General features: G+C 40.5%; 1 protein-coding gene across 1 annotated transcript in view; it reads right to left on the bottom strand.

Annotated features, from left to right (window-relative positions):
• TUNAR (transmembrane neural differentiation associated intracellular calcium regulator) overlaps positions 1-11,253 on the bottom strand; it is a 56,090-nt gene extending 44,837 nt beyond the window's left edge. Inside the window, exon 1 of the mRNA XM_075129849.1 lies at positions 10,650-11,253. Coding sequence (XP_074985950.1) covers positions 10,650-10,737 — 88 coding nt within the window. The 5' untranslated portion in view covers positions 10,738-11,253. The remainder of the gene's footprint in view (positions 1-10,649) is intronic.
• Between the last annotated feature and the right edge of the window lie 13,774 nt (positions 11,254-25,027).

The raw sequence follows: 25,027 nt of genomic DNA, 5'->3' as shown, positions 1-25,027 counted from the left end.
GGTCCACTGATTCCTAAATAGAAGCGCTTACCTTGTATTTCACAACTTGAAGAAATGCCATCTAGTATATGGGACAAAATGCCTCAGGGTTTATATGTACACATTCTCCCAGTTCAAATCTACAGAGTATATGTCCCAAAGATAGAGTATTAATAACCCTACGTGACCTAGAGCTTTCCACGAGACTACGCGTCATTTCAAATATTGACTTTATAAAATGGAATTTGTTCCAAGTGTTGTTTTCACATTGGAAAGTGAAACTCTCCATATGAAATACTCCTGGGTACTTTAGGGTCTGATCCTGTAAAGTGCTTAGAGCCTCATGAGAAGTGCTAAGCATCCTCAACTCCCATTGAAGTCAATGGGAGTGGGAAGCATCCAGCACCTTGCAAAACTGGCCTCTTAGCACACAGTTTGATGGACTATGATGTCGTTTAGATTTTCACACATATTAGTCTAGCATGAAAATGGCTTTGACAGGCAAGGATCAATTCATTTTAGGCATTACATTCATCTCCCTGGGCACCAGAGACTTTCAAATATATATTTTTTTCCTGGTGTCATTCTGAAAGGATAACAGCCAAGCCAAATTTTTTCATCTGTCTTGGTTATTTGCTTATGGTAAATAATTAATTTAGTAGTCAATTTCCTTGGCAAAATTTACTGAAATGGCAAAATAGTTCTGTGTTCCGAAACGAAATGCTTAAAAACAAAGACTATTGACCGATACCACTGTCCAGTGTGTAAAATGTAATGTGAAGAGACAATAAACAAGGAACATTACTAAGGAGTGAAAACAGCTATCTATAATGATTGTTACCATTATTTTTAACACTGAATATAAACCCAGATGCAATATGGCCATTTCTAATCCAGATTAAATTGGGTGATTTAATTCCTTGTACCTATATAAGATCTTCTACTGAAGAATGACTGTATTTCAGATTTTAAAAATGGCTGCTACCATTTGACTATCTGGAGATGCAAGCATACTTATTTATCCTTTTCGCCTCCCCCCCGCCTGGCCCTTAAGGTCAAGATGTAAGATGTTTCCTATAAATCAGTAAATAAAATGTGTCTAGAGCAGATGCATGCCCCCTACCTTGTTAGTTGTAGTCTAGCTAAACTAGAGCTATTTAATTCTTTTAGGGTCTGATCAAAGCCCACTGTAGACAATGGACGTCTTTCCATTTACAGAATGGGATTTGGATCAGGTCCTTAATCTTTTCTTAGAAGTATAAAGCCTGCTCATCACTTTTTGCTCTCACCCCCCTCAGATTTTTTAGTCTTTCATGTAATGAGGTGCTCCGAAATGAATGCACTACTCCAAGTCCCAAACAGTCTGTCCCTCTATATATCTGACTGATGCAGCTGTACCTGGCATATAGGAGACTGAAGACGCTGACTTTTAAGGAAGGATTAAAAGAGCTAAGTATAACTATTGTGCCCAGAATACCCAACCAAGATGATCCAGAACCTGCTATTTTTTTATAGTCCACCAACAAACAAAAGTAACTCCATCAAAATGCTATGCCTGCATTCCTTCAATAGCTTTCAAACAGTGCTTCAACCAAGTGCTTGCTAGAAATTAGGCTTGTGATGAATGGGAAATACTATAATAGGCTCATCTAGCAAGATTTTTTAAATTTGATGCTGATCTCATCTGAGAACTCTGACTTTTTGTGAACTATACATGCTTCAAACATATCTCATGCCCAGAACTGAGCTGCATCTCCTCTCCAAAGATCAATCAGAAATTTGAGAATTCCCAGCTCTTCTGCAGGAGGAGCTTTCTGAAGTGCTCAATGAGTTTGTAGCCAGGTAAGAGAAAGACGGGTGGATAAAAAAGGAAGAGATATCGGAAGGGAAGGGTAAAGGAGGAGGAGGAAAGGAGATGATCAAAGATAGGTCACCAGGCGAAGAGAAGTAGCTGAGGAAAGGTAGAAGGAGAAGCAGAAGTGTCAGAAGAGAATGAAAAGCCAAAAGAGGGAAGATAGAATAGAATAGAAAAGATAGACAAGGGGAGAGGCAGAGCATAAAGAGTGTAACCTAGAATGAAATTACATTATATGGGGAAAGACAGAGATGAAACTACAGCCCCCAGCACAACAGCACAAACCATCCCGATGAGTCGAAAGAATAGTAAATATGGCAGGCGACCAGCTTGGCTTAATGGTGAAATCCTAGCGGATCTTAAACATAAAAAAGAGGCTTACAAGAAGTGGAAGATTGGACATATGACCAGGGAAGAGTATAAAAATATTGCTCGGGCATGTAGGAATGATATCAGGAGGGCCAAATCGCACCTGGAGCTGCAGCTAGCCAGAGATGTCAAGAGTAACAAGAAGGGTTTCTTCAGGTATGTTGGCAACAAGAAGAAAGCCAAGGAAAGTGTGGGCCCCTTACTGAATGAGGGAGGCAACCTAGTGACAGAGGATGTGGAAAAAGCTAATGTACTCAATGCTTTTTTTGCCTCTGTTTTCACGAACAAGGTCAGCTCCCAGACTGCTGCGCTGGGCATCGCCAAATGGGGAAGAGATGGCCAGCCCTCTGTGGAGATAGAGGTGGTTAGGGACTATTTAGAAAAGCTGGGCGTGCACAAGTCCATGGGGCCGGACGAGTTGCATCCGAGAGTGCTGAAGGAATTGGCGGCTGTGATTGCAGAGCCATTGGCCATTATCTTTGAAAACTCGTGGCGAACGGGGGAAGTCCCGGATGACTGGAAAAAGGCTAATGTAGTGCCAATCTTTAAAAAAGGGAAGAAGGAGGATCCTGGGAACTACAGGCCACTCAGCCTCACCTCAGTCCCTGGAAAAATCATGGAGCAGGTCCTCAAAGAATCAATCCTGAAGCACTTGCATGAGAGGAAAGTGATCAGAAACAGCCAGCATGGATTCACCAAGGGAAGGTCATGCCTGACTAATCTAATCGCCTTTTATGATGAGATTACTGGTTCTGTGGATGAAGGGAAAGCAGTGGATGTATTGTTTCTTGACTTTAGCAAAGCTTTTGACACGGTCTCCCACAGTATTCTTGTCAGCAAGTTAAGGAAGTATGGGCTGGAAGAATGCACTATAAGGTGGGTAGAAAGCTGGCTAGATTGTCGGGCTCAACGGGTAGTTATCAATGGTTCCATGTCTAGTTGGCAGCCGGTATCAAGTGGAGTGCCCCAAGGGTCGGTCCTGGGGCCGGTTTTGTTCAATATCTTCATAAATGATCTGGAGGATGGTGTGGATTGCACTCTCAGCAAATTTGTGGATGATACTAAACTGGGAGGAGTGGTAGATACGCTGGAGGGGAGGGATAGGATACAGAAGGACCTAGACAAATTGGAGGATTGGGCCAAAAGAAATCTGATGAGGTTCAATAAGGATAAGTGCAGGGTCCTGCACTTAGGACGGAAGAACCCAATGCACAGCTACAGACTAGGGACCGAATGGCTAGGCAGCAGTTCTGCGGAAAAGGACCTAGGGGTGACAGTGGACGAGAAGCTGGATATGAGTCAGCAGTGTGCCCTTGTTGCCAAGAAGGCCAATGGCATTTTGGGATGTATAAGTAGGGGCATAGCGAGCAGATCGAGGGACGTGATCGTTCCCCTCTATTCGACATTGGTGAGGCCTCATCTGGAGTACTGTGTCCAGTTTTGGGCCCCACACTTCAAGAAGGATGTGGATAAATTGGAGAGAGTCCAGCGAAGGGCAACAAAAATGATTAGGGGTCTGGAACACATGACTTATGAGGAGAGGCTGAGGGAGCTGGGATTGTTTAGCCTGCAGAAGAGAAGAATGAGGGGGGATTTGATAGCTGCTTTCAACTACCTGAAAGGGGGTTCCAAAGAGGATGGCTCTAGACTGTTCTCAATGGTAGCAGATGACAGAACGAGGAGTAATGGTCTCAAGTTGCAGTGGGGGAGGTTTAGGTTGGATATTAGGAAAAACTTTTTCACTAGGAGGGTGGTGAAACACTGGAATGCGTTACCTAGGGAGGTGGTAGAATCTCCTTCCTTAGAGGTTTTTAAGGTCAGGCTTGACAAAGCCCTGGCTGGGATGATTTAACTGGGATTTGGTCCTGCTTCGAGCAGGGGGTTGGACTAGATGACCTTCTGGGGTCCCTTCCAACCCTTATATTCTATGATTCTATGATTCTATGAACAGGGTGGTCCATGACTAGGGCCCCTGGGCCTAACAGTAATAATAATAAATAATATTTATAATAATAAATGCGAATGAAGGGGCAATGTAAGGAGAAAACAAAAAGGAAAAGAAGATGTGGGCCATGGTAAAGCACATGAAAGGAGTGAGGATGAGTAGATGATGGGGAAGAGGTAATGGGGTAGTGACAGTTATCTTAGTTAACCCTCTGTCTAAATTTATGAAAATGTCATACTCAGAGGGTTTATTGGTGATTATTCTATATGGCTGGACTTCCCCACAAAATAATCTCTTAGAAAGCAAGGTCTGTTTAATGTTTCCCATATTTGTGTTTTGTTGTCCCTCCTATGTTTGTTTATATTTGTAAAAGTCAGTCTTACAGAGATCACTCTTTTCTTATTATAGTAATCCATGCCTATTCCTTGTAATACTGAAAATCCAGTGGTTACCACTTTGCAGTAACAGGATTTGTCAAGTGGGGAAAAAAGGACGTATATGCTTAGAGTTGGTTTTGCCAAGTACACACAGCTCTGCCAGCCAGTTACTGAGTCTCCCACTCCCAGCTCCCATTGATGTAGATAGGGGATGTTTTTTTAGGGTTTGAAGACAGTGTCAACGACACACTGTGCACAGTGATCCCAGACTGTGTCACAGGCCCTAGGGGGCTGCTAACAGCTGGCTCAACTTAGAGGCTGCTATAAATTATGTCAGAAACCAGGACCAGTGAGGCAGAAAGGTAGAGTAATGCCACCACTGCCCTCTTTTCTTGGGTCCTGAGCTACACACGCCTTGACTGGGCCAAAGCACTTGTCCAATTCTCTTTTGTAAAAAATCAACATGTTTCAAGATTAAAAATATTGAAATATTGAATTTCTCCCACATACAAAATCTTTGTCAGTTTCTTTGGCTTCAGGTTCCTCATAATTATGTTCAAATGATTATTACAGTCACAATGAAAAACACTAGCTGCAAGGAATCATTCTGAGCTTTGTTCCCGCAACTAGTACAGAATATAATCTGGTTCAATATATCAATTCAGTGACCCAGCCAAATTTCAGTTTGGATAATTATATCTTTCTTACCTGACCCTCCTCTTGGGGTTTCAGTTGGACATGGTATTTTTCTTCACTTCTGGCCATCACCTATTGGACCAGATTCTATTCTGATTTACTACTCTGGAAGTTGATGCGAAGCACAGGATATAATTCAAGGGAGAAATTGGCCCTTACCCCTTCCCTTTAAAAGAAAGTCCTATTAAGGATGCTGAAGGATGCAAACTTGCTTGTAGGTTCCATCTGAAAGGCAGCTCCTTCAGCAGCATGCTGGGGCCTCAGTTCAGTGGTGACTCGGAAGCAAGAATGCTGTTTACTGAATCACCGACTTTGCTTTCTACACCACTCTGGGTTTTCCTTGCCAGTCTCCCATCCAACTACTAACTAGGCTCAACCCTGCTTCAATTATAAAATCTGAAGAGATCACATCCCAGGGTGGCACAGCAGAAAGCACAACATAGAAACAGTCTGTGTTTTTTTTTAAATATACATTTCTGCATACTTGCCAAAAGTCTCCAGGCTTTCTGTCAAACACAAGCTTATAGGAGTAGCCTTTGCTCTATGCGTAGAAACCACACAAATATTTTAAAGAGATGTAATAGCTTTTTGGTTTTCTTCTCTTTGAAATTTTCTCTAATTTCATACTGTAAAGAAAATGCCTGAATATTATGAATATATAATAATTCTCACCTTATGTTAGTTTGTAAGCTTAATAAACTACAAATATTTTGTTACTTGCTGTTCTGATGCATACAGTGGATGGCAATGACTTCTGTGCATTTGTGTGAAAAATGGCACAGAAAAACCTTTAGTTAGTGGTCCGCACATCCCCAACTGCATCTCAACACACATTTCAAAGATAGCACAGTCAAAATAGGTCATATTTCTGCCTACTGGGACTCCACTGCTCTCATGAATGAACCCAACCCATCATGCATCAATCAAGGTATATATAAAGAAGAAGGAATAGAATATTACAATGAGTTAGTACTTCTGTTTCTAATTGGTGATGGCTAAACTTATACAGCTAAGTCTGGGTAAGCATTCTCTTATGACTATCAAATGGAATAATAAGTCACATTGGAAAAATGAAATGCAGTCCAGAAACACTACTTGTTTTCCTCTTTTCATCTCCTCTACTTTGGTCCAACTTCAGTTTGTAGTTTTTGACTGGAGCTCCAGTACAGCGCTTAGTGATAATATTACCTCTGTTTTCATTTCCCCTTATGTAAAATGGATATAATATTTACTTACCATGGATGTGAAGCTTCACATTAACTTGTGTAAAGTGCTTTGAGATCCATAGGTGGAAAATTATATATAAATCAGAGTTATTATTATTTTATTATATTATTAATGAAGATGAGGAAGCTTTACAGCCTGCTTCCAATCCATACTCATAATCACATCATCATAATGTGCTACTGTCTGTTATTTCTGGAGTAGCCTTCTTTATTAATATGACCTCTCACTATTCAGTCATTAAATTTGTACCCACACCTGTCTGCTTTAGAAACAAACTAAGTGTAATGGAATTGAGCCCCACCAGATTTATGAAGGCATTAGAAAACAAATGTTCAATTTCCTAAACCACTAGCATCACTCAAATAACCAATTATCCTTGTCCAATCTTAATTGTTCATTCAGTTACTATTGCTTCCAGTGGAGGAACAACACTGCGTGATTTTAGTCTACAGAGCTTCCTGTTAAGGAATCTTTTGTTTGAGGACGGACCCACAAAATACAGGAATGTTATCTATGTGGAACTCTTGCTTAAATCAGTACTGTTGCCATAGTGTCCGGGGACACTGTGCTATGGGACAGACTGATTTTTGTACAAGACATAAAAATAAGGGTCTTGATCTCTTGTGCTCATTAAAGAGCCTCTGGCACTTCCCACAAGTTTCGGGTAATAACTGCAGTACTCTGGCCAAACTCCAACTTGGGAAATTACCTTATAACTACCTGAAATTACTTCTGTAGATTTATTTTTCTTCACTCCCTGTGTTGATCTCTTATGTGGGGTTGCTCTGCAATGTTAAACAGCTGCTTCCCTTCACTCCACAGTTCTTTGCACTTGAGACGCTGTTTTATACAGTTTCATTATGGGGATTTTTTGAGTTGAAAGGAACTATAGAAATGTAAGCTGTTCTACTTTCCATTTTAAATTAAAAATTACTTTTGTGTGTAGCAACATTTTGTTAAACTTGTCATCCAACTATTCCACTGGTAAGTTTAATGCAATGACTAATAATTCCTTCTTAGAGTACTCCAGAGAATGTGTTTTTAGGAGGTTACCACAAACCTCTGGTGTGTTGAGGACTTTGGCCAGAGGCTGAATGCTTTCAGCCTCTTGAAAAGTGTAAATAAAGCCTCCAAAATGTGCTCCTTAATATTTTATTGCTGTTATGAACTTAAGTTTATGTGGAAAATTAAGGAAATACCCTGTAGATACCCTGGCTGAGGATTTTGAACAAACAGCACAACACCACTAGTGAAAAGCAAATTTTAGGCATGTTTCACAGTCATCTCATAATTATACATAGTCTGCCTCTCTACATCAGCAACACCTACAAGGTGACCACTTCTGACTAGACACCTATTCATAGACAGCTCCTTTCCAGTAGCTTGAACTGGGTGAGGGTTATTGTTAATGAAGTAGCATTTTTGTCATCTTCCTGGGTGTACTAAGAATGTCACACTAAATCACTTTTAATGGGTTTGTTCTACAGACAACTGCTACAGCCATTGGAAATCTAAAATATTCAGCTTAAATGTATGTTCTGTTTTTCTTCTGAAAGACTTGTGCTGGTTTCATAAATATTGGATGACTTTTCATACTGGAAGGTGTGCATTAAAAAAGTTAAAGCCAGTTAAAATGAGATGCTGAGTCCTTTACTTTTAACTTCTGGATTTTCCTGACTCATAATATTTCAAAACCTTAAAGATTTAGTATTGGGTGCTAAGCTCTGGAAATTCCATTATGATAAATATTATCTGCTGTGAAGATATACTCATTAGCAGATACTTTTGAACATGGCAGCCTCATTTGCCTCTGTCTGCATACATTTTTACCTGTATTTATACTTGAGATAGTAATATTGTTCTCTTCTAAAGAACAATTTAAAAGTACGCTAGATTGTATTATTTGATAAATAGTATGTAATCACTCATTTAAAGAGTGCATCATAATTAGTGCTCATCAAAATTTTTCAGACAAATTTTTAATTTTTTAACTTTTTCCATTTCACAGAGACTTGTCTTTTAGATTATTCCCTGTTTTTCCCCCTTCCCCATTTCAATGGCAAAATTGGAAAAAAATAACTAAAAGGGAGGAGTGGGAAACAGAGGACAAAATACGAGGGGAAATGCATAAAAAACGATTTTTAATAAAAAATCATTTTTGGAACTGAAACTCAGTTCTTTTCAAAAGCATTTTTTAACGTTTCAGTTTCCCCCATTTTCTGACCTATTCCAACCATAATACACATGCCTGAAGCAGTGTTAAGCTTGTGGGTGCATGCATTGCTTAATCACACACAACTTGTGTAGTTTTAAAAATGGAATTATATGGCATTTATTTATTTTTCGGACAGAGGGGCTGTCTGTGGGGAAGGTGGTGTTTAAGATAGGAAACATATTCTTCACCTGAAGTCTCAAAGCCCATGCACCAGCCCAAGCCTAAATATCTACAACACAAATAAACAGGCCCATAGCTTGACCTTTGTCAGCTGACATGGGCCAGCTGATGGCGTTTAATTGCCGTGTAGACCTGCCCAAAGACTGCATATGCACAAAGAGGCCAAATGAAGGTTGCATAGGCAAACTTAATTCTGACATTTCCTAACTTCAGAGTGCTTGAATTTTTAAACTTAATATTCTTTTAATGTATTTTTGTGTGTGTAAATCACACACACACACACGCATACACACACACACACACTTGCAGACACAAATAGACGAGAAGAAGAACACAGCCAGTCAGCAAGATTTTCACACAAGCACATTTCATTTTGTAGACTACAGAATTACTTAACAGGTACTCCTACCTGCCAGGAGTAATTCCCTAGCTGCGTAATATATTTAATCTATTACACATTTCTCTTAACAGTCTACTGTAGGAATATAGGACTAAATTTTGTACTAACATCCCCTGTGAATCCACATAGGATACAACAGAATTGCCTGATGAACTCACCCTAATGAGTTGTGTTTCTGATTTAAATAGTTTCAAGGTTAAGAAGACAGGGCAAATTCTGCTCTCTGTTATACATTGTACAATTTATTGAGCCAAATTAGTATCAACAGAGCACTCCAGATCTTTCAAAATCAAACACAAAACAAGTAGAGGTTTGCCTCATTTCATTACAGACTCCAAATCAAGCCAGGTTCACAGAAAGGTTTTTAAAACATGCTTACTACATAGAAACTATTTATCTCCACAAATTTTACATCTTCCCATGTAGCTGTCCCATATACAATTGAAGCAATATTAATTATTGAAGCCAACTAAATAGAAAAAAAAGTCTTTTCCTTTATTCTTCTCTCACCCACTTCTCTATCCTTGATCTCCACCAACCTTTCTGAACTTTGACTTTGTTTTCCTAGTAACTAATTTATCACTATTTCTCCTAACTAAAGCTATATTGATAATCAATCTGCAGCAAAAACTTAAACAACACAAGAATCTGCCTAAGTATTTTCCCTACCCTTTTATTTAATACCTCACATTTACTATGTGAAAATGATTGGGTCACACTTTTGTAATCTTTAAAGTAGGGTAAGAATTTCCTCCTCATTTTAAACTCCATATGTGCCATATATCTATAAATAAATCACAAGAGAATATATGTAAGATAAGAAGTAGAGAAGGGTGTGAAAAACTGAAAATACTGATGTGACTTTAATATAATCTTATACATGCTTGTGAGGGGTTCCCCCCAGGGTGCCACCTGGAACTGGGGTACTATCAAGCCCTCTGACCCACCAGCCTGGGCTCCCTCTCACACTGTGCTGCTGTGATGAGCTGCAGAGCCCTCCAAACCAGCACTTTCACCAGCATTCACACAGGTAGGGACACACCCAGCTGCAGTTACACACAGGCTCTCTAACCACTAGCTTCCCAGCCTAGGATCCCAGAGCAGTACCATCCTTCCCTGGTCCAATCTGGCCAGTATATGGGTTTAATACCCAGCCAACCGCTCCCTCAATGTGAAGAGAAGAATGCACACTTGTGGTAACCAAGCAGAGATTTCCCCCATGCACTTTAGTGAAAGCTCACTGGTTTGGATTAAAACATAAAATAAGTTTATTAACTACAAAAGATAGATTTAAAGTGATTATAAGTGAAAGCAAACAGATCAAAGCAGATTACCTAGTAAATAAACAAAACACAAACTAAGTCTAAGACATGAGGAAGATAGGATATGAACTAGCAAATTCTCACCCTGGCTGATGATACAGGCAGGCTGCAGATTCTTATGGGACCAGCTGCACTTGCTTTGCAGCTTGGAATCCTCAGGTCTTTCATACATAGGCTAGAAATCCCTTTAGCCTGAGCCCAGCACTTCCCCCAGTTCAGTCTTTGTTCCTCAGGTGTTTCCAGGTGTCTTCTTGTGTGGGGAGTGAAGAATCCCAGATGATGTCACTCCCCGCCTTATATTGTTTTAGCACATGGTGGGAACCCTTTGTTTCAAAACTTCCCAGACCGGTTTGTGGAAAATTACAGACATCCTAAGATGGAGTCCAGAGACATGTGGTCTGGTCACATGACCTTGCAGCGTTATAGTACCCATTGCTTACAGGCTGGCTAAAACACCCACAGGATGGTTAAGCTATTCCACAGTCCATTGTCTTTGCTGATGGGTCATCAGCCCCATCTAGCTTCTTCATTGTTGTACCTGAAAGTCTGGCTGTGGGTATTTTTCAGAGTAAGCTCATTTGAAATACAGATCCCTAGTCAGTATTCATAACTTCAGATACACAAATGATAGATGAATGCAAATAGGATAATCCTATTCAGCAAATCATAACTTTTCCAATGACACCTCACATGACTTATCTTATACAAAAGGCATCATAATTATGCCATAACTATATTATAATAATATTACTAGGATGAATATGGGGTGCAGTGTCACAACGCTTATCTGACAAAAAAAGTGTCTTTGAAAACATAAAAGAATCCTTTTTATCAAGCTAAGAAACTGTAGAGTAGTTATTTTTGCATAGTCCAGCTCAATACCCAAATCTGTATGCTTTGATCATCAAAAACTTGAAGATTGTATGATGTTCCACCAGAAGAAGATGTAAAGAATCAGGCAGTAAGCAATTCTCTTTTTGTAGCTTGTTGGCATACCCTGCAGAAAGTTATAACCGCTATGATACAGTTTGATTTAAGTCTGATATTTCCAATGGCCTTAAAAATAATTATGAAGGGCTTTTGAATTGAAGCTTCAAAAAGAATGGGAATTCTAATTGGTTAGCTTTAAGAAAATGTAAAGTAATTGGTAAGTTATTGTAAAGTAGGGCAGCTAGTGAAAATGCAGTCCGTACAAAGACATTGTTTCAGTATGGTTTGTTGCCTTTCTCGTTCTAAGTGAAAAAACAGGCCTTCAGTTTCCATCTTTAAAAAACTGTGGGCCAAATTCCTTTCTCTGTAGAGACTGTATTCACTTCAATACAGAAGAGAATGTGCTCCTGGAAGCCTCTCACTCATTTCTCTTGTAATCACAGGAGCTAATTAAATTCCTACATCCAATAAAATATTTTATGGCTGGGATTTCCAGTGTGTATGAGAGCAGTGTTCCCTCTAATTTTCCCCACTGATGTGCAGAATGAATTTTATGTGCGCCAATATGGAGGTGATGTGTCACACAGCACCTCCATGTTGGTGCACATAACAAAATTCATGTGGCAGGCCGAGGTTCGGAGTGTGGGAGGGGGCTCAGGGCTGGGGCAGAGGGTTCGGGTGGAGGTGGAGGTGAGGGCTCCGGCTGGGGGTATGGGCTCTGGGGTGGGTCCGGCGATGAGGGGCTCAGGGCTGGGGTGAGGGCTCCAGCTACGGGTTTGGGCTCTGGTGTAGGGCTGGGGATGAGGGGTTTGAGGTGAAGGCTGCCTCAGGGCTGCAACAGGGAGAGAGAACTCCCCCCAGCTGTCTATCCCCACAGCAGCACCTGGGCTTGGGGGGAGGGGTGCCTCTCCCCACTGCAGCAGCTCCAGGGCTGGGGCTTCAGGATAAGCACATCTCCCCCAGCCGCAGCAGGTCTGTGCTGGGGCTGGGTTGGAGCCGGGGAGGAGCGTCTCTCCCACGCCCGTGGCAGGTCCGGGCCAGGCTGGGTTGGGTCTGGGGCTGGAGGAGAGGAATCTCTTTCCGCCGCAGCCCTGAGCACCTGCATGGCACTTAATAGGCAGCTGCGCAGCCGCACGGCTTAGAGGGAACTTAGTATGAGAGGTGCTTCAGGTAAAAAGAACAGAGAGTATGACTGCAAACGTGGGAAAACCACATTCAAAGTTTCAAGGGTCAGATTTTCAAAGTGGGATTAAACCTCATTTATGTGCTTTCAACTTTTTCACTTTTTGAGCATCAACATCTGCATATGGTGGAATTTATGCAAATGAGCGCATCACCTCCATACACAGGTGTTGGTCTTGAAATGTATGCAACCCAGTGTTTACACAAACAAAGTTACATGTGTGCAACTGATGGCCACTTTGTCAGTTTGAGGCCAAGTCTTGATATTCATTGAGAATTTGGTTCAAGTTTTGCACTCCTCCTTTACTGCACCCTTCCGTCTTGGGAATTCCACAGGGATAAAATAATATCAAGAAGAGCAGACATCCTTTTTGATTAAAAAGCACTGCTATGGCTTCATGCTAATTCACATTCCTTTTTTCCCTTCTTCAGTCCCAAACTATGACATTTTTGGGGAATTAGAGGGACTATTTCCCCTTTGGCAACAAGTGAAAAGTATAGAATGGGATGCACAAAACTGGAAAATTGCAAGGATTTGGCAACACAAGAGCTTCTGAAGGCTCAGGAGCAGGATGGATAATCTGATGAATTGAATTAACTTTGAATCACAGGCCATTCCAATACTGAGTTTGGTTCATTCTAAAAGAATCTATTCCAAAAACTCAGACTGTCTGATGCTGTAAAGAATGACTTTGCCTTTAAAGGCAATTCTTCCAACAATAATTGTGAAAATGCAGAATCGTAGAAATGTAGGGTTGGAAGGGACCTCAAGAAATCATCTAATCCATCCAACTGAAGCAGGACCAAGTATACCTACACCATCCCTGACAGGTGTTTATCCAAACTGTTCTTAAAAATCTCAAATGGTTGGTATTCTATTACCTCTATTAGTAACCTATTCCTGAACTTAACTATCCTTATAGTTAGAAAGCTTTTCCTAATATCAGACCTAAATCTCCCTGGCTGAAAACTAAGCTGATTACTTCTTGTGCAGCCTTCAGTACACATGGAGAACAATTAATCACTGTGCTCTTTATAACAACATCTGTGATGTGGTATACTTAGCATAAGTGATGCGGTATACTTCCCACACTGGCCCTGAGAGGGCTGAATTAGGCCAATCAGCCAATTAGAGGAAGGAGGTGGAGACAGTAAAGCTAGAGGAAGCTAATTAGAAGAAGGTTCACCTGTGCAGGAACGGGCAGGACTTCAACAAAGCCAGGAGGCTGGCACCAGTATGAGGGGTGGGAGGAAAGCCAGCAGTCCCCTTCCCCGAGGTAAGGGAGAAGAAAGGGAAGAAGCCTGGCAGGAAGTAGTCCAGGGGTGAGAGCAGTAAGATGGTGTAGATGCAGAACTATTTTTAGCAGAGTAGTGTCCCTGATGCCTCCTTGTTGCCAGAGCCTTACCCCATTTAATGAAAGGCTACAGCAGCAGGTTCCAGCAGTGGGGAAGGGCTCTGGCAGTGGGGAGGCAGCAGGAAAAGGCTCTGGCAGCTCCCCACCACTGTAATCTTTCACTATTGTCTTCCATTACCAGAGCCTTTCATTGTCACATGTAGCTACACACTGACGTCTGCACACAACCCACTTTTCACTGTAGTGTGTAGCTACAGGCTCCCTACACCCTGCTGCTAGTGTAGACAAGCTAAGTGTAACAGTACTTGCACTTGTCTTTACTCAATTTCATCTTGTTGATTTCAGACTAATTTGTCAAGGTCCCTTTGAATTCAAATCCTGTCCTCCAAAGTTCTAAGCATACTCTTCACTCCATTATCCAAGTCAATAATGGATATATTGAACAATATTGGACCTGGACAGACTCCTCTAGGGCCTGACTAGGTACATCCTCCCCATTTGACAGTGAACTACTGAAAGCATATTCATGGCAGGGCAAGCCTTTGGAGATAGATTGCATCGGGGAGGCTTAAAAATTCACTAGCTTCTAGTAACAACAAGCAGAATGGACTAAAATTTCTCTGCCTGAGAGACTGAGCTGAACATGCCTAGCCGAAAGGAGATGCCCAAGATCAAAAAATATTTTATACCAAGAAAGTTTAAAGCAGTGGAGGGGTATAGTTATTACTTCAACAGGAAAAAAAAAGCCATCCAGTCTATAGTACTTTCTTCTGTTAGTATATTTGCTGGGAATAAGAAGACAGAATTAGCATCTTCTATAAAAGCTAGTTTTGGTAGAAGAGTGCTATTAATTACAACCCAAGTCCAGAAGTCCTGCCTGAGGCAAATCTCTCATTGAATTCAGTGAAAATTTTTATTTTCGCCTGAATAAGGACAGTGTGATCAGATTTTTCATTTGAAACGCAGGTTCCCCATCCAATCTTCCTTCTAAAGTTCTGTGATGTTGTGTTGCATGTACATCCATGCACCTGAAGACCAGCTAGGGTGACCAGACAGCAAATGTGAAAAATCGGGATGGGGGTAGGGGGGCAATAGGAGCCTATATAAGAAAAAGACCCAAAAATCAGGAGTGTCCCTATAAAATCGGGACATCTGGTCACCCTAAGACCGGCACTCAGTGTGGATGCACTTTTATAAAGGCACAGTAAGTGCCACTTCAGAGCATGCTCCCTTTCTCGGGAGACATCACGCCTCCTTTTGCTCCCTGCAGGTATAACACCTCCAGGCACAACTGCTCAGATGCTGCACCATCACCCAGGTGAACCTCTGGCTACAGAAGCTATGATTTAGCCCTTACTGTTTAACTAAAATCTCTGATTAGGTTGTTTACTTGAACCTAATTAGGAAATTTTAAACCCAAGAACTAGCTTGTAGTTAATTTACAGTTCAGTCCTCCTTTGCAGCACTGAGAGTTGTAAACAAAGCTTTAATGGCAGTTATAGACTACTGGCAATGCTTGAGCAGCCTCATAATACAATAAAATGGTATTTTCCTGGATACATTTTAAGCTAATACTACACAGGATTTGATGCATGTGTATACCTCTTGCATAGTGTTTTGCATAGACATAATTCTTCATAGACATAAGAATTATAGGGAGTATTTATCTGAAGAAACACAATGCAACTTCCCTTCCATTTATATGATTTGTATTTCCCTTTGCAACCTAAGGAATTTCTATATTCTTCCAGTATCTCAAATATTTATCATATGAGAATGTTTAAATAATCCAGGGATACTACATGATCATTTTGATTTCTACATTCATCTTTCCAAAAAACATTTTGTTTGAACTTCCACGTTAGTGGCAAAAAATTGACTACAGAAGAACTGTAGTCCATTATTACAAAATGAGTTAATCATCTGGTGGGGGGGTGGGGAAGAGGGCTCCTTATTGTATCTGGATGTACCATTCATAAGATCTGGTAAATGATTCCTTTTGTTCAAGCTTCTCTCTCTGCTCTAATGATCATTGGCTTTTCTCTGAAATATTATCATTAATACTCTGTGAACTGTTCGGAGTATAATACTCTAAAACAATAATTATATAGGGCAGAAAAATGTCAAAAATGTTTCATTAGTTTTAAATTAAAAATCAAAACCTAACTTTAGTCTCTAAGAAATTACTTGTATAATTTTTCTTATTCCAAGGGCAAATGCCTGAGGGTCACATTCTTTGCTGGAATAACACTATTAATGTCAAAGGAGTTGTACCAAGAGAGAACTTGGTTAAGAAGGTACCAAGGTTCATCAGCTGTAGTATTGTCCAATTTAACCACTCAGCAGGTGTAAATCTATATATATTTCTTCAACTTTTACATGAACTGAATAGCTGTGCATTTTTTAACAGGGAGGGTAATTAGGCATTGGAACTACTTACTAAACAAGTGGTGGAGTCTCCATCACTTGCAGTACAACATTAAGCTTGGCAGGCTTTCTAAAAAATATACTCTAGTTCAATAATAACAGCAATAACTTATTGGACTTGTTGCAGAAGTCACTAGGTGAAATTCTATGGCCTGTGTTATGCAGGATGTCAGACTAGATGATCATAATGGTTCCTTCTCACCACAAAATCTGAGAATCTAAGACAGAAAGAATACATTTGCAAGTGTTCAATGTATTATCACGGGTGCTACTGAATTCTTTCTTCACAATCGGGCACCATATTATGATGCAGCAAGTTTTGAATCCTGGAACATAACTACATTAAATGCATTTATTACAGATCAGCCAAGGATTAAACTCGGAAGCATTCAAGAATTAAAGCAAAAAATGTGTGAATACTACTTTCCCTCATGTTGCAGTCCACATGGATTTTTTGTTGCTGCATCCTAATTATTTATGTTCCGACTGGATAATTTTTCTAATGAAAATTAGGCTGGTTTTGCCTTTCAGAATATGGCAAATGAATCAAATAAAAGCAAAAGTTAGTGGCTTAGGAATATGCCTCTGAATATGAATACAATATGCTGACAGACTGTGGGACATGAGGATGATAAGAGGCTTCACATAATTGAAAAGTGTAAACATGGATCATGGAGAGAAATTATACAGGGTGGTGCAATACCTGGGGAATAATTAGGATTAATGGAATGGAATTAAGAGAGGGAATTTACACTAAATATCATGAACACTTTCTGACTGAGATACACAAGACTGTGACATAAATCCTATTGATTTGTAAAGTTAAAACTACACTTGGCAAAATGCTGAAAAATGTCCAGTGCACATAGAAAGACACACAAGGGAGTAGAGCTGGACAGTGTTTCTCTGTTCCAGCTTCTGTGACCTTTTGGTAAAGGCTACAAGGATCTGATCAGACATCAATGAAATCAGTGAGTTTTGCCGTTTGCTTCACTAGCTGCACAATCTTTGCCTTAGTCTCCAAGGGGAAATGTACCTCACATCAGCCCATTAATTCTGCCACCAGGGCGCATCAACAAAGGTCCTTTTTAAGTGAGTCCCCTTTAAATGGAGGCCCACTTTACCCACAGAACAGTGACAGCATGCACAAACTCACCCATCACACGGTACACCTCGTTCGGTTGGGGTGAGAAAGTAACGCTAAGGCTACGGCTACCCGGCAGCGTGACTGCAGCATGTGTAGACACACCGAAGCGAGCTTCAATCTAGCTAGCTCTAGCAATAATAGCAACAACACCACAGCAGCCACTTGAGTACCTACCCAGGATCCTGGGTGGGTGGGGCTAGCCCATGCTGCTGAATGTGCTGCCCTGGCTTCACTGCTACTGTTACTTGCGCTATCTTTGATCTAGCTAGATTAAAGATTGCAAGGGTATGTCTACATGTGGAGCAATCACATCTCCCAATTCCACGGCAGACAGCCTCTGTCTCCAACACTATGTAGTCCTAGGATGCTCTCCAGAGACCGCCAACAAAAGATCCAATCAATGTCATTCTCAGCGCTAAGGTCTGTGTTGTAGATAGGGAGTCTATTCTTCTTCTCATTAGGCATTGCCAGCACTTTCCCCACTGTTCATCTAACACTAGTGCAGCTCCACGGCTAATAGCGCTAATGTAGAAAAGGAAGACAGGGCTCTGGCATTTTCTAAGCAGGCCTGCATGACACAGCAGTAAAAATGTCTCTGCCCTGCATAATACTACCAACTTTGCTACCACCAATGCAGCTACCACCAGTAGGAAATGTGCTAGTGTGTAAAAAAAAATATAGGAAGTAATTTGATGCTCTATGATTATTTCAAATGGGCCACTATACAGAGAACATCATTAAAGACATGGGGTGAAATCCTGGCCCCACTGAAATCAATGTCAAAACTCCCATTTCAATGGGACCAGGATTTCACTCCTAGTCTATACTCAAACAAGTGAGCAACCATTAAAGGTGAAAAGCTCACTATGTTTCTCAGTACTCATCTTCACTACTGTTGGGAGGGTTTCTTATTAACTGTTGGCAGTAGGTAACTGAATAGTTGGATAATAGCAATGTGGGAGTGAAGAATTCAAACATTTTTCACTATTGTTATGTATTTTAGTTTCTGTGACATGCCTAGAGTTTGGAATAGGTGATGGATAAAATCATAAAGATAAAATAATTCTTTCATTCAAGACTGAATAATTCCATCTCCTGGCCAATCACATATCATACCATGATGCTTTCCCAACTAGCTCTTTTACATGGACAGCAGCAGAAAATTTCATTGTGAAATGACCATCAGTTTCTAAGGAAGAGGAGTTAAAGCTCTGGCCAATTCTAAAAAAGTTGCAGTGAGACCTTTGCTTACACAATTATCTTTATAAAAAAGCCCTCAGTGATAGAATCATATCAATCAATGTATTATTCCAGGCATGGTCAAAGCACAGTGTGTGCAGGTCAAAAGGGGCCCTTCACCCTGCTCATCTTTAACAGACATGTGCTGCCTGTGGAAATTACATGTACCAGAATATTATGCTTGGATCAGGATGGAGCTTGCATGTCAGGTCTTTATTGGGTGTTAGGAGAAAACTATCTTTGGGGGTTGGTTATCCCATAATTATTTATCACAGTGGTTTTTTTAATCTTCCTCTGAAATACCTGGTCACTGGCCACTATTGGGGACAGAATAAACGAATAGATGGACCTTAGGTTTCCTGGCAATTCCTGTGTAGCTGTATAGCAAGACGGAACTGAAGAGCCTCATTCACATTGGTGAAAATCTGGAGCAATTCCATTGATTTCAGTGGTGTTGCACTGCTGTAAGTCGAGAGAGAATGCCAGCAGAACGTTACCCATGGCTTCCACTGGCTGCAATTCAGAATTAAAGAGGGAAGCTGCTACAATGTTGGGTGTGAACTTATAGCTCCTACCAAAGGGGCCACACTGCCTTTACTTGTGCAAAGTGTACTCTGCTCTCTTATCTATTTGGTTTTGGTGCATACTTAGTTCCATTCTTTACATACAAAGCTGCTTTTCCATTACCGGCTTTTTTCCATTCACCTACCAAAATGATCACACAGGAGCAATTCCAAGCAGTATTTCACATTCAGTAATTATTGCTTTTTAAAACTTATACTTTTGTTTCTTTAGATGGTAATATGTAACACAGGACAAACAAGAGCTGAAACACATTGTACCTCAATATGTTCTCATAAACATTCCTAAATCCAGCAGCAGAATGTTTCAGGGATATAAGAATTTACTCTCATTTGAAAATGAAAATATATATAAGGGTAAAGCAACTGTATATATATAATTCATATGTGAGTGGCAAATTGCTTCACAGAGCAAATGTATTCAGTTTAGTCAAAGAACACTGTTAAATTAAACTCATAGGAAAAAAAGTGTTTGATAAATCTAAGCAATTAAATGTTGCACACATGAATGCTGCCTGTCCCCCTTCAGTGCATTTAGAGGAAGAACCTGGTCTGGTGATCTGTGAGATAGCACAATATGTGGTTATACAAGGGGTCTTAGTCCCTTACTCCCTGCAACATCTACAAATGTGAGTATGCCTTAAAGCCATTAGTCTCATAATGAATACTGGGGGACAAAGTCATGCCATTCAAGGAGCAGAAAGGCAAAGCTATCAGAATCAGATTCCAGTGACTCCATTGGATCACTGCCCACCCTCTGCCAGTATACCATAGTTTGCAACAGTGCATTCTCCTTTTCTTTACAAGTCTTGTTTTAAAGTAATAGAGCTTCCTTTTTCCTTAGGAGACCACCTAAAGGGTTCACTGTCAGGAATTTTTTCCTCAGATTCAGTCTATGTTTTCATTTTAAAAGTACCAACCCATTGCTACTAGGTATAACACCAGTAGACAATCCGAAATAATTCCTCTCTATCCAGAGGTGTTGAAACTCTGCAAATACTTGTATCATGTTGTCTCCTGACACACCCCATTTAGTCATTTCTTAAACTGAGCTATATATACAAGCTTACTGGAGGTTTTTTACTTTTTCTTATAAATTAATCACTTCAACCTTTCATTATTACAAAATTGTTGCATTTATAATGAGATCCAACATTTAGAATGACTATCGGTATGGAACAGTTATCATCAATCTATATTGAATGCTGGGTGAATAATGCCAAAACAATTTGGCAAATATCCTTTTTTAAATTTTGAAAACTAACTTATTTTGACAGTGTTCACTCCCCTTTTGTGTCCACTTATGAACAATAATATGATTCAGTTATCTAGGACATTTTCTAGGATGTTGCTGTAAGAGATTTTTGAGCATACATATTCAAATACTCCCAAAAAGCAATTTTTAAATTCATGTTTAGTGAGCATTCACACCAGAAACCTTATGCCAATTGCCATGCTGTCTGGAGTGGCTCACGGCCACAAATGCCAACCTCAGGGCAAACTGTCAAGAAGCAGGGCAGACACCCCAAACCGGTTGTTCTATAATTAGATTTTACCACCCCAGTAGCAAGTGTGAACTCCTCAAGTGCTATAACAGTCTTACCATGGAGTTACAGTCAGTCCCCTTGGGCACTCCAGTCTCTCTTGCCACCCAGGCAAGCTGGACTCAGTGACAGATGGTCACTTTACACCAATATATTACAATATTCATGTTACTCCCAGTCCCAAAGGACCAATCACTTACCCCAGGTTAATTTGTACCTTAGATCTTACCTATAGTAAATTACCTAAGGATTTATTAACTGATAAAAGAAATGAGATATTACAAGATTAAAGCAGGCAAGCATATATACACAAATTAGTCAGTCTATGGTTTTAAAAGATGACAGAATTACAGTAATCGTTCAGCTCTGAATGTGTTTTAGGGCTAAGCCAAGGGGTCTCTGCTTCTGTTACGTAGCTCCAGCCTTGTGAGAGTCCAAACAGCACAAGATATGAAAAAATTTCTTGTCAGCTATTTTTATTTCCTTCTTCCAGAATTAAAGCTGAGGTGATGAGCCTTTTTGCACATAACTTCTTCCTGGGTCTGAAGAGGCAATTAACAAAGTCTTTATAGTGTGGTGCCCCACAATGGCCCATTTAGTTTTTATAGGCCTTCTTAGAATCATAGAAGATTAGGGTTGGAAGAGACCTCAGGAGCTCATCTAGTCCAATCCCCTGCTCAAAGAAGGACCAACACCAACTAAATCATCCCAGCCAGGGCTTTGTCAAGCCTGACCTTAAAAACCTCTAAGGATGGAGATTCCACCACCTCCCTAGGTAATCCATTCCAGTGCTTCACCACCCTCCTAGTGAAATAGTCTTTCCTAATATCCAACCTGGACCTCCCACATTGCAACTTGAGATTATTGCTCCTTGTTCTGTCATCTGCCACCACTGAGAACAGCCTAGCTCCATCCTCTTTGGAACCCCCTTTCAAGTAGTCGAAGACTGCTCTCAAATCCCCTGTCACTTTTCTCTTCTGCAGACTAAATAACCCCAGTTCCCTCAGCCTCTCCTCGTAAGTCATGTGCCCCAACCCCCTAATCATTTTCATTGCCCTCTGCTGGACTCTCTCCAATTTGTCCACATCCCTTCTGTAGTGGGGGGACCAAAACTGGACGCAGTACTCCAGGTGTGGCCTCACCAGTGTTGAATAGAGGGGAATAATCACTTTCCTCGATCTGCTGGCAACGCTCCTACTAATATAGCCCAATATGCCACTGGCCTTCTTGGCACATTGCTGACTCATATCCAGCTTCTCATCCACTGTAATCCCCAGGTCCTTTTCGTGATGGGTAGGCAATGAGCCCTCCTGACTGAGTTCACACTTTCAGAGTAAAACATTTTTTACAGTTGCAAAGCAAAATCTTAACCTTATAGGAGGTGATAAAGAAATCATAAGTGAGATTAATGGATGCAGCAACTTACAAACACTTCATAAAGTCTGCAAAAAGAAAAGGAGTACTTGTGGCACCTTAGAGACTAACAAATTTATTTGAGCATAAGCTTTCATGAGCTACAGCTCACTTCATGCATCCGATGAAGTGAGCTGTAGCTCATGAAAGCTTATGCTCAAATAAATTTGTTAGTCTCTAAGGTGCCACAAGTACTCCTTTTCTTTTTGCAGATACAGACTAACACGGCTGCTACTCTGAAACCGTTCATAAAGTCTAAACACTAAACACATTGTTATAAGTCCAATACCCATCTTAACCATACTATGAAAGACTTCATTCCAGCAACTAATTTGTCAGTGCTCAGCGGAGGCCTAAAGCCTTGGCAAGAGCTGGCACCTGGTCTGCCAGCATCACAACCGTCATGATGGTATCTGAGTACTTGTAAAAACTTCACCCACAAATTAGGGAACAGCAGCTGTAATATGTGGCTTCTTAGATCAATTACAACTAAGAGCCAGAGACTGAATTTCTGATTTGGAATGATCAGTAGTGAAATAGTTAATGATGAGATTTGTGTTGTCATCAGGCTTCAGAGTCAACATGCCATTGACCGAAATGGGACAGTCTACTCTTAACAAGTATTATTTTTGTTTGAATCTGCAACTTAGCAAGACAGCCCTGTATTGGTTTTCATTAAGAAGTTTTTCTGCATAAAGAATTAAACTTTTTTTTTTAAATGAAGGACTGACTTCATTTAAATGGTGAAGCACCCATCAAATTGCTGGTATGTTGAGCCATCATGTGCCAGCTTAATCCGGACCCTAGTTGTGGGAATGCAGTGCTAGTGAATGTTTGTCAGGCAGAAGTACTGGGAAGAGTTATACAATGGGGATTATAAAAGAAAGGAATGTGGAAGACATGGAAGATTGGAGTTTTAGTGGAGAGAGAGTGCGCTGGAAGGAGGGAAAGAAGTCAGAAGAAAGAGGGAAGCTTTGGGAGCAGAATGGGTGGCCTTGAAGCAGAAAATAATTCCAAGGGGACTTTGGAACAGTGAGCAAGTCAAGGCAAAAGACCAAGAAGCAAAAACTATGGGTTATTCCTCTAGGCTAAACAATTATTCCTATGAACAATTATTCCAAAATCTTTTCCTGGGCTGTTAGTAAAGACAGACCCTTGGGTAAAATTTCCAGAAATGGCTTAGTGATTTAGGAGCTCAAGCTCCATTTTTAAAAGTGACTCAGACACTTAGTAGCCTACATCTCATAGAAAGTCATTGGTACCACAGAGGAGAATGGGAATGCAAGGCAACAGAACTACAACTCCTCTGAGCCATTGCACCTACGTTACTAATTAGCTCTTGAACATTTTCCCTTTAGCCTTGTTTTCATTTTCCAATAGAGCATCTGAATAAGATATGAAGATACTAATAGTGACTACAACATGGAGGAGATATAAATGTATGTACATGTTTATATAACTAGCATCAAGCAAATTAGTGGCATTTTACCAACAGAATCTGGCCTTTGAACTTCCTCCCGTTGTTCCTGGTACTGTGTCTGACCAAGGGTTCTGGTGTCCACTGAGAGAGACACAAAGTGCAGCAGGTGCTTGATTGACTGCATTCGTTTTTTTGCTTGGGTGCGCCAATTGCTGTGAGCCGTAAGCAATCCACTGACTAAAATGAAATGTTGCAACTGCTCAGAGTAGATTGTATTGTTCTATCATTAGTTTACTTATTCATGATTCTCTTCGGCTAAGTAGCTCTATTAAAATTTTCCAGCCAGCCCCTACATTAGCTGAATTCTTTATTGTCTTCTGTGTTCCAAGATTGGCTCCCCTGTTTTCCCAAACAGGCCTCAGCATGTCGATAGATATATTAGAACACTCTCCTGTTTTTTCTGTAAGGCACTCTTGCTCATGGGATTAATTCCTGCTCTTCATTTTAAGGATCAAATACTCTATAAATTAATCCATTTCTAAATCAGCCATTGTGGGAGAAATTGTGACACTTCCCATCTGCAGGACATATTCAAGCAGATAGCTTTGAAAAGTGAAATAGGATGACTTAAAAAAAATATGTTTAAAAAACCACTCTCAGTTCATTGTCATTTAGGGTCAATGTTCAATTTCTCTCTTTGCACACATACAGGGTACAGACTGCAGAGCGAGATTAACAAGCACAGAAGAAACACACATAGTGATTCATCATCACAACAAAGGATGGCAAAATTTTATCAGGAATTTCAGATGCCTGTGGCCTTAGCACAATTATATGGAGATAAATTGTTCAGTTTGCTCTGTGCAAAGTGGGAGAATGTGGTGCAGACTAGTAGAAAACCATTGCTGCTGGTCATTGCAATGTATGCAAATTATCCTTTTGTAGTGTGGCATATGTACTATTCGCCTTTCGTAGTGTGGCATATGTACTATTCGCCTTTCTTTGTGATTTTGTTCCATGCTTGTCAATAATTTTATAATGGCAATACCTCTCAAAGACTTCTCAAAGGAGAAGGCAGAGGGGGCAACCTTTAATTATCTAGAGTTTAGTTAGTTCCAAAGAATTGTCTCTGCTTGGTGTTTCTCACTGAGAAAAGACTAATATCAGCATCTTCTTGAATAATTGGGTTTGGCCCTGTTGTGTTCAGTCATCTGGAGGGCAGTT

This window comes from Caretta caretta, chromosome 6 (genome assembly GCF_965140235.1).
Source record: "Caretta caretta isolate rCarCar2 chromosome 6, rCarCar1.hap1, whole genome shotgun sequence".
Taxonomy (NCBI): domain Eukaryota; kingdom Metazoa; phylum Chordata; order Testudines; family Cheloniidae; genus Caretta; species Caretta caretta.
The sequence above is the reverse complement of the archived record's forward strand: the minus strand, read 5'-3'. Positions and strand labels throughout refer to the sequence as shown.